Source organism: Austrofundulus limnaeus, unplaced genomic scaffold (assembly GCF_001266775.1).
Source record: "Austrofundulus limnaeus strain Quisiro unplaced genomic scaffold, Austrofundulus_limnaeus-1.0 Scaffold484, whole genome shotgun sequence".
Classification (NCBI taxonomy): Eukaryota; Metazoa; Chordata; class Actinopteri; order Cyprinodontiformes; family Rivulidae; genus Austrofundulus; species Austrofundulus limnaeus.
Window position 1 is genome coordinate 69,598 of NW_013952886.1, and position 11,002 is coordinate 80,599.

The 11,002-nt window shown below is 40.8% G+C and overlaps 1 protein-coding gene across 1 annotated transcript in view; it reads left to right on the forward strand.

Annotated features, from left to right (window-relative positions):
• The window catches only part of LOC106530009 (FH1/FH2 domain-containing protein 3), a gene marked incomplete at its 3' end in the record, with an annotated part of 51,880 nt that extends 40,878 nt beyond the window's left edge, over positions 1–11,002 (forward strand). The window contains 8 exon segments of the mRNA XM_014025559.1: positions 249–341; positions 2,368–2,394; positions 2,851–2,901; positions 7,903–8,063; positions 8,901–8,957; positions 9,084–9,215; positions 9,337–9,494; positions 10,738–11,002. Of these exon segments, the coding sequence (XP_013881013.1) occupies positions 249–341; positions 2,368–2,394; positions 2,851–2,901; positions 7,903–8,063; positions 8,901–8,957; positions 9,084–9,215; positions 9,337–9,494; positions 10,738–11,002 (944 nt within the window).

Consider the following 11,002-nt stretch of genomic DNA (forward strand, 5'->3'; position numbering starts at 1 on the left):
GTCTTGAATGTAATAAGAGACAAATGGTCCAACAAAAAGGACATCCAGTCAAACATCAATCAACCTCAAACATTTTCCTGCTGGACGTCCATGATGATGCCCGGAGCAAAGATTAGCAGGGTTCATCCAGGGATCTTTGAACTGATATATACTGTATATATTTTTAACATTGTTGTAAAATATAAAAATATGTTTGTGCATGTGATTTGAACATGGTGTGTGTCTGTGTGTGTGTGTGTGTGTTGCAGCTCACCCTCAGACGTCTCCCTTCAGGACAAGCTGCAGTCCCAGCAGACCTCGGAGCAGCCTGGTGGCAGGACAGAGTCTAAACCTGGTCTGAAGTAAGTGATGGGGGTGTGGTAACCAACAAAACAACAAAAAAAAAAGAAGAAGAAAATTTTACCTGTTGCTTTTTTTAATCTGTGTTGAATAAACTTTAATGATTTGGTTTTATAACGAGCCCTGATCTTGTTGTTATCTTGTAAGAAAAATAATACGTTGTTCAAAATGGTTTGTCCGAATAAACAGGAATCCAACTGGATTTCTTCTTAAAACTTTATCCTCAATCTTCTGACTCCAGTCAGGTTGACAGTACAGCACCCAGCAGGCCTCAGCGTAAGACCTTGAGCTGAATCAGAACAAAACACATGAACCCTCTGAGCAGAGACTCTGCAACACACAGACAACTTCCCTCTCCTATAATAATGAATTGACCTTATAATGTTCATCTGTTCCTCGTTACACCTCTGGAGGGGTTACCTTTGACATCAGATGTAGAACGTAACCTATTTCTGTTTAGACTAAAGACAGAACACATGATAACACACGTCAACTCTTTGTCTGTTTTAACCTTAAAGACTGAAGTGATCAGAAAGTATAAAATACAAAACTGAATCTAATATTCAATTAATCAGTTACAAAATTTCCTTCAGTCTTATAATATCATTTTGTCTGGATGTGATAACCACATAATTACAGATAATCTTTGTCTGTGTACCCACAATCATTTTATTTTTTTATCTACAGGATCTGTTTTTAATTTGTGGACTCTTTGTAAATTATCAGTGACCTTCATCACTTCATAACAATCTAAGCTTGTTTTTCTATGTTTTGTAAAAGACTTGCATCAATTCTGAGTCAGTACACAGACAGTTTTGTTTTTCCATATTTTATTATTATTAGTAGTTGTAGTAGTAGTAGTAGTAGTAGTAGTAGTAGTACAGTCTAACTCTAACTAGCCGTTCATACCACAAAGCATTCAGCTCATTCAGTCAATTTGGTTTTTGTAACTCTTATTAAAATATGTTGAACTTAAAACATTTCCCTTTATTTAGAAATATTTTCTCTGTAGAAATTCATTGATATTTTTTCAATTCTTTCAAAAATATTTTTGAAATCTGTTTCAGCAAACTATCTCTCTTTTCTTTTTATGCAACTTTTTGCTTTTAGCAGCAATTTTGCTACTAGTTAGCCTTTTGCTACGTTTAGCTTTTAGTTTGTTTATTTTTCTCTGATTTCTGACACTTTCTGTGTTTTCAGGAAACAGTTTAATAAAAATGGGTAACTTTTGACCTCATCTTCACCTGACAGAAAATAGGAAGTAGATTCCAGCTGTGGCTTGAATCTGACCAATCACAGGCTAACTGTATTACCTGGTGTATTATAAAGGTGCTGTTTAATAGCTTATCTGTTGTATCTCGGATTTTGTATTTTAATTCAGATTTGTTTAACGACTGTTTCTTGGGTTCTACATAAGTTTTAACCTCTATTTATTTATGATTGCTAAATTATAGCTATTGATAAAATTAGCATTAGCTGTTAGCTTAGTTGGGTTTAGCAATCCGCATGTTTATGGTGTCAATTTTAGCTACAGCATAACAAATTTCAGCTCAATAAGTCTTAAAATAGCTGAAATAAATCCATTTAAAGTTAACTGTGGTGGCCATTTTGAATTTTTACTATGTAAATTTTCAGGTTTGTTTGTCTAAAAATGGCTGAATTGGAGCTCTAATATTAGCATTAGTGGTTAGCTTAAATAGTGACTAGCATTCAGCATGTTTTTGGATCATTTTTAGCTACGATCACAAAATTTCGGCTTAATATTTCTTAAAACAACTGATTTAGAGACATTTGAAATTAGCTGTGGCGGACATCTTGAACTTTCAAATAAAGAATTATCTTCTTTATTTGTGTGTGCCCCCCTAACGTTCCGTGGACCACCCTTTACAAAAAAAGTCTAGCTCCGCCCCTGCTCACAGGACTCTCAGGTCTTTCTCTGGTAAATCCTTGATTATGTTGCTTTGCTGCTCTAATCTTTTTTTCTCTTCTTCCTTCTCCTTCCTTTCTCTTCCTTTGTTCCTCCACCAGCTCAGTGGAGGATGAGGAGCTCTTCTGGTGAGTATTTGTCCTCCTCTCTTCATCCTCCCTCCTCCTCCTCATGTCTGTATTTCAGTCTGGAAACCAGCTGCATAGAGCAGGTTGGGTTTGACCTCTTCAGGCCTTTTCCTGTTCAAACTGCCGGGTGGTGAAAAACAAACACCGTGAATTTATCAGCAGGAGACTTTCAGAGGGTTTCCTCCACTTTTCTGTCTAAACGTTTGTTTCTGGATCCGAGCTTTGGTTGCTGTGGTTTTGATCACTCACTGTGGAATGATGCATGTGAACGAAGAGAAGCTCAAATGTTTTGAAGTGAAACGTTGAGTCGGTCGATGCTGCAGGTAGGATGATTTCTCTTTGGATTCTTTGTTTTTGTGCAGCTGAGGTGCTTCAGTTTGACTCAGCTGCAGCCTGGAGGATGATGGGAAACTTCTGTTTCAACCTGTGTGTGAGACGTTTGTTGTGTTTTTGCAGCTCAGACACCTGTAATGTAAATCAGGACAAACCGGTGCTGAGGAAGCTCCAGTAAGTACCTCTGCAGCCCCACTGCATGCTGGGAGCTGCAGAGCTGCACGCTGTGTGTCTGGGGATGAAAATCAGCTGCTTTCTGGGGAAATCATGTTTGATAAACAACAAACTGGTTTCAGTGTGATCATCTAAACCCTTCAGTCTCATCGTGTCTCTGCTCCTGGTCCTGCTCCTGGTCCTGGCTCTGCTCCTGGTCCTGGTCCTGGTCAGCTGTCCTCCTGCAGTTCAGGTCACAATAAGCTCATAAAAGTGTGCAGAATCTGAACGGTGTTGTTGGGAGGCAGCAGCAGACACAAACAGAGGAGTCTGTCAGAACTGAACCAGAACCGCCCACAGAACCAGGACTGCAGGACACAGACAGCTGCCGTGTCCCTTGTCCTCAGAGGACCATCAGTTTTTGTTTCAAAAAGTCTTCTTTCATTTAGTTATTTTACAAAGAATTTTCCTTCAGTTCGTTCAGAAACAAAAAAACATGTTTTCTTTGATGTTTTGTTTGGAACTTAAAGAAAACCTTTAATTTAAAAGATCTTCAGTTGGCTTCAGCTCCTTTACAGAAACAAAATTCCTCTTTTCTTTATGTCTTGTATAGAAACAAACATACTTTGTCTCATTTAGAAACAAACGTTACCGTTTTCTCTCACAATTTTTAAATAAAACTTTTTTTTCATCTTGTTTAAAATTGTTCAAAAAGTTTTTTATTTTTATTATTTAGCAATACGAATTCATAGCCTGAAAAATCCACTCTTTCCAACAGCATTTCTGAACCAACTAATAACATTACTAGGATTTGTTGCAGTTTAAAACGTTTTTTATAAATAAAGTCCAAAGGCTCATGGATCCTGAAACTATGAAAAAACAATCTAAAATAACATAAAGTGTATGTTCATATAAATACTTTATAATGATGGTTGTTTTCTGAGCCGACTCTCCTGATCAGTATTTTGTCGTGTGATTTCCTACCTCATCAGTAAAATCCAAACCCTTGACAGGAAAATAGTGTTTGTGTGTTTTTGTCAGTTTGTCATAAATGTGAGTGTGTTTTGTTGCAGAAATGTAAGTTTGTGTGTTTCTGGTGGCGGGGCTCAGAGTCGTCTTGTCCTGGATTGTTGGGTTTGATTTTGGGTGTGGTCTGATCAGGGGTTTCATCTGGGTCAGTTTTATAGTAAAGACCAAAGGATAACTCTGAGATTTGTTTGAGTTGTTGATTAATTTGTTGAGTTAATGAAACTTTGCTTCTAGTGTTCAGTTTTCTGCATGTATCTTCTTGTCATCACATCTCAGGGTTGGACTCAAATCAACAGTAAAAGTCTTTAAAATGGTAAAAATGGTAAATGGACTGAACTTGAATAGAGCTTTATCAGACTACAAACCACTTAACACCACAGACATTCACACACTGATGGTGGTAAGCTACATTGTAGCCACAACTGCCCTTGGTCACACTGTCAGAGGCGGGGCTGCCATGCACCGGCACCACCGGACCCTCTGACCACCATGAGCAGGCAAGGTGGGTGAAGTATCTTCCCAAAGACACAGTCACTGAGTTTCCATTGCAAATGTGCGCAAAACTTTGTCGATATTCTGTTAATGTCGAAAAACACAGTTTTGCAACTGCAGTGTTTCCATTAAGTAAGAAATGCTATTAAAAGTCACGTGAATACGTTTGTTCTCATGATAAGTCATTACAAACATGGCAGCGATGGATGTAAACACATAGCATGTTGCTACCACGACACTAGCGCTCATCATCAGAGGAGACGTCGGCGTCTTTTATCGATGCTTTCCAGAGACAAGTCCCTACTTGGGAGCGGCTACGTATGCTGTGTTTTTGGGAAATTGTAGTCGGTGAGTTTACTATTTTATACTACTTCTGTGATATTACTACTACTTCTACTTCCTGTTATCTTTGTTGTCGTCCTTTTCACCAGTAGAAACAGCCGGTTGTTGATCACGTGACTCCTGTGATGTGAAAAAAGTGTTTCCATTTAAGTTTTGCAAAAAACACCTATTTCGATACGGCCGAAAAACCACCTCATCCTAGCGCAAAAACATTTGTCGAAAAACGTATTTTTTTTCGAAACTGACGTGTTTCCATTGAGCAAGTTTTACTTCCGAAATTCTAATTTGTGCATTTTCATGGTCAATGGAAACACAGCTGAGGACTGAGACGGCTGGAACAGAGGATCGAACTGGCATTATTTTATGTTTTTTCCCAACAAGAGGCCATTTTCACTGTGGCCGAGTATCACAGACTTAAAAAATCAAAAAGAAAAAAAGTAAGTCCTCTGGATTGGTTCTTCTTTAATGAAACGTTTCCTCTCTCCTCCAAGAGACTTCTTCAGTCTGAGGAGTTTCAGGGGAACCCAGCCTTATAAGCTCCGCCTCGACATGGTGGACAAACAGATTGATCACATGCAAAAGAGGACCATCAGCCTAACGATGGGTTGTTAGTGCCTTGATTAGCTCTATTGTTCATGGAGGGTCATGTGCCCCATCACATGACTATCGTTGGGGCCCTGATTCACACCTTTTGCTCAATAACAGCATTGTAGGAGGGGGACGACTGGACACGAAGGCCTCCACCTCTGTTTAATGGTGGACGGTTTTTACTGAGATGCATCAGGACATCACTAAACTTTTGCACGTTTATAACTACCTCAAATGGTACAGTAACCTAGATATGGGCGTGGCAAATTGGTTCATTAGTGTCATATTGAACGCAGTCCTTCTGGCTACTTTATTATACGTATATCAGTCCAGGACCTACAGCAACTCAAAAGCCTCTTGGCACTTTATATTAGGAAGTAAGCCATTTTAAATGAAATGTCAATGTTTGGTGATTTTCATTTCGCACTGAATTCTATTTCGTCTTTAGATTCAAGCATATCCATTTCAGAATTGGACCAAAGCATCTTGACAAGACGGTGCACAAATTTGTTAAAAAAAATCAAAAATCCAAAGCGTGAAAATGGGATTTTTTTTCAAACATGCCCATTTCTCCTTCAAACATGACCTTTGGCGTAATGTCACTGTACATTGTCCAAACTGTGTAAAAGCATTGGCGGCGGTGGCGACCACCTTCGATCTTTGAGGATCATGGGATTATCATCTGTCTTTCTCAGTGTTGCATTTTTAATGGCTAAAAAATCCAATCTTGAGGCTGATGGTGAGTCTGGAATAATCTAAGGCCTTGGTCAGATCAGTGAATGCCATGTAGAGGGGATTATACGTCTCACATTTCTTCTGTAACTGGCAAAGAGAGATGATTGTGTCCACAATTGACCTGTGAGCACAGAATCCACACCCGTTGACCGGACTCAGTAGGGAGATCCCCTGTAGTTGTTGCAGTCACTTCCATCACTTTTGGTCTTGTAGAGCAGGGTTGGGCAATCCTGGTCCTTGAGGGCCGCTGTCATGCGTGTTTTACTTGTTCTTCTTGTTCAACACACCTGATTCAGTGATTGGATTTACTCCTCATGTTCTGCCTAAGCTTACTAATCACCCATTCATTCAGATCAGGTGTGTCAGAGCAGAGGAACCTCAAACATACAGGATAGCAGCCTTCAAGGACCAGGAGTACCCACCCTTGCAGTAGAGGGTGATGATGCTGGCGTCTTGCATATCCTGTGGTATGACACTTCCTGCCAGCACCGGCACAACAGCTCGTGCAGAGACTGCAGGAGTGTTGTCTTGCACTATGTTGGGTAGTTGGGTGGTACAGCATCACCTCCTTCCCTGAGGCTCAGTTCTTGGATGCTAGACTCTTTGTCCAGCTTGTGCATTATTGGCAGACTCTCAATGGTGTCCAGGACTGTGGCAGAGACAGTTTGTTGTGGAGTAGAGCTCTGAATAGTGGTCCTCTCACTTGTCCATCTGCTTGCATTTATTTGTGAATACATTCCCATTTAAATATTTGAGAAGTGCTGTTTTGTTCTAAGTTGGACCAAGTTGGACCACCTACTTAATGCCATTGTAAATCCCTTTGGTGTTTCCTGGTAGCAACATTGTCTGAATGTCTTCAGTCATCTGCAATGGCGCAATGTACACTTAACAGCTAAGCTTCCAGGCCTAAACATGCTACTATGTCATGACCATGCTATGTCATGGTCATGACATAGCACAAGAGTAAACCTTTTGAGAAGCTAATAAAATATTTACAAAGGGTATAGCTTGGGCAACTTGGGAATTTGGAGATGTCGCCATTGGGACATTACTGGCTATAAATGACATATACCTTGCTCTGGTGAGCGAAGCATCATCAAACCACAAACATAGCTCCTGAGACACACCTCCTGAGAAACTTTCCTGCTGTAGCAAACGTCACTGCGTGTGGTTTATTCTCGTTGAGTCTTCACTCCGGGAAAAAGAAAAAATCAGATACCCGACGTTGTTTGTCCACATTTCTCCTGATACAACAGTCTGCTTTGAAGCAAGTATTTTTTAATATTTGGAAGCAAGTCGTTGAAGCAGAATGCTTCGTCTGGTCACTTTCAGCATAAATACACACACCCACGAACTTCTGACCAATCACACAGTAAGATCTTTTGTCGAAGGGGGGTGAATAGTTCCTACAACGGGTTGTGACAAGAAGCGGTGGAAGACTCGGAGCTGTGAACAGAATGATGTGATTTTCATTAAACTGTGACAATGAGAGCCAATGCAGCAGTTCGGATGGAGTATGTGGAGGCTTTTAGCCTTTTTTAGGTCACATGTTCTTACCTTGTCCACTTGGTTTCACCTGGTCTCTCGTGGGTCAACTGATCAGACTGGGTAACCTTGCAGGTCTTTTCTGAAATCAGAAGGGTCACCTGGTTCCACTGAGTGTTGTGTGATCTCAATGAGGCTAATGTTGTCTTACCTGGGTTATATGGTTTCAGGTGGGGTCTCCGGGTCTCACCTGGATTTCCTCTGATAAGACTCGAATCACCTGATTGCTCCTGGGACACCTATTCTCACACAAGTTACTTGGAATGACTAGATCTCTTCTTGTCCTCACAGAGGTGCCTTCCTGAGTAGGTTGTCAGCCACTCAGTGGGAGAAGAAGAGGAGAAGTAAACTCTTGAGCCAGTCCTCTGTGCTGACCCCATTTGATGATGTCATAAACCTGAGCCCTCAGCTGCCAGCAGAACTGGGGGACACGGTTTCATCTGAATGTACTGGTAAGTTTTCTCACATCAAATTTTCACGTACCTAATGTACTGTGAAGTCTTGTTGCACATTATGTACGCTAATGCAGCTAATGTTGCCAACCCTGCTGAAGATTATAAAGTATATAAAATTTAAATTTAAAATGTATTCATTTAAAACAATATGGATGCTATCAGTGGTCCGACAGTTTAAAGTGCAGCTTGGATAGCAGCCACAACTGTAAGTTTGATGTATTGTAGGGAAGCTTTACCAGTCTTAGCAGCATTTGCAGCATTAGCGGTGTTAGCAGTGTTTGCAGTGTTTGCAGTATTAGCCGTGTTTGCAGCATTAGCGGTGTTAGCCGTGTTTGCAGCATTATCGCATTAGCGGTATTAGCAGCATTAGCGATGTTTGCAGCATTTGCAGCATTAGCTGTGTTTGTAGCATTTGCAGCATTAACAATGTTATCAGCATTTGCAGCATTAGCAATGTTAGCAATGTTTGCAGCATTAGCAACGTTATCAGTGTTTGCAGCATTAGCAATGTTAGCAGCGTTTGCAGTATTAGCAGGGTTAGCAGCATTAGCAGTGTTAGCAATGTTTTACACTCAAAGTGAGAAAATGTTTGTGACATTTTTTAACATTTAATTTTAAACTTGGTGCCCCATATCCCTCAGGGCATTTCAGTTTGGGTCAAAATACAATCATTTTAAAGCGACACACTAACAGTTTTCCATCTGGCAACCTTGGCATGTTTTTTTATTTGTTTGTTTTGTTTTGTTAAATCACCCCAATAAACATTGTAAAAATCAGTAACATTTCCAGAGACTGTTCTTGTGTGAACAGGACCTTAATGTTTTGTTTTTTCAGCTTCAACACCCAGCAGTTCAGACCCAAACCAACAGTCAGACTCACAGAATGAACCAGGTAAGATGCCTCGTTTACCCACAATGCTCTGCTCAGTGTCTTCTGCACATCCTGAGAGTTTCTTTCCTTCAGAATTGACACAGAAAACTAAACTAAACTAAAACTTGTGTTGCAACCTGTTTGTAGCAGCCCTGCCCACGCAGCGACCGTGCAGTACACTGTCTGATGATAAGAAGTTCGTCCTGGACATGATTTACTCAAACACCTCTGCAGCTGAACCCAACACCACAGAAGAAGAAAAGAAGAACTTCAAGGCTGGTGAGTCTCCTGATGTGTTAAAGAAATCAAGATTCATCAGTTTAGTTTTTTTTTTTTTGTCAAAAGTAAAAATAATATTTCTAAGTTCTGTCAAATGCTCTTATTTTTCTTTCATGTTCAGGTGAAGATCTGAGCGGTTGTGTATCAAAGCGTGTGTCTAACTTCAGCTCAGTAGAGTCCACCACCCCCAGCGAGAGCAGCGCCTCCCGCAGGGCGGAGTTGGAGAGCCTGGAGGGCTCCACCCAGGCGGCCCGGGCCCGACTGACCGAGGAACGGCAGGTTTGAGTATTACCCAGCACCCTTCATGTCAGAGTGTTAGACCATGATCACCCTGTCCACATCTGATTTTAGCTCCATACCTATAAAAGTGGGTGAGTTTTACACATTGAAGTGTTTGCTGTGGTCGATTGGTTGTGGCGGCCCGCTTTATTAATCAGTTGAAGACGTACATCCAGGGATGACTTTCTTTGAGTTTCTTCAAAGGCTACCTTCTGTGTTCATGAGATATTTTGACCAGACAGCGTTGACTCTGGTAGTTTAAAACAAAAAAACATTCCACAACCTTTTCAAGGTTGAATCTGTTGTAACTTGTATTTGTAACTTCTGAACTTGTATTCTCACAGAAAATATATTTGATTTTACATGAATACAAATACAAATCTAAAATTTATGTACGTTTATTGACTTAAATGTACAAATTTAGACTCTTACACGTACAATTCTTTATGACAGTTGTCTTACCCATAAAAACGTCTCTAACTATGCATTTCATAAGTATGACAAGAATGGCTGTCCTGGTGTTGGCATCTGACAAACAGCAGTGTTCGTCCCTTCTCTGTGTTTTCTTGTCACAGATTGATGTGTTCAGTTTGAGTTCAGGTCCAGTTCAGGTCAAGGTTGTATCAGTAGCTGTGTTTCCATTGACCATGAAAATGCGCAAATTAGAATTTCGAAAATAAATTTGCTCAATGGAAACGCTTCAATTTCGAAAAAATAATTCGTTTTTCGACAAAATGTTTTTGCTCTAGGATGAGGTGGTTTTTCGGTCGTATTGAAATTGGTGTTTTTCACAAAACTGCAATGGAAACACTTTTTTCGCATCACAGGAGTCACGTGATCAACAACCGGCTGTTTCTACTGGTGAAAAAGACGATGATGAAGAAGATAACAGGAAGTAGAAGTAGTAGTAATATCACAGAAGTAGTAAAAGAAAGTATTAAACTCACCGACTACATTTTCCCAAAAACACAGCATACGTAGCCACTCCCACTGTAAGGGGCTTGTCTCTGGAAAGCCTCGATAAGACGCCGACGTCTCCTCCTCTAGTGTCATGGTCTATTACCTTCATGTTTGTAATGACTTATCATGAGAACAAACGTATTCACGTGACTTTAATAACATTTCTTACTTAATGGAAACACTGCAGTTGTGAAAATGTTTTTTCGATATTAGAATATCGACAAAGTTTTGTGCACATTTGTAATGGAAACGCAGCTCATGAAGTCTTTCTGCCTCTCATCAGAAACTCGTGTTGCGGCAGCAGAGCAGCATTGATGTGGAGCTGCACACCCGGCAGCTGGAGGCCCCCACGCTGGGCCCCGGAGGCTCCGGTGATGCCTGGAGCCAGCTGCAGCTGAGTGCCACCTCCCTCCGGATCAAAGACCTGGACTTCTCTGACCTGATAGACGAGGAGGACATCGACGTCTTGGACATGGAGTCCTCCGTCTCCGGCTCCTCGTTTTCTGGCATCCCCCCTCCTCCTCCTCTCCCAGGCATCCCTCCTCCCC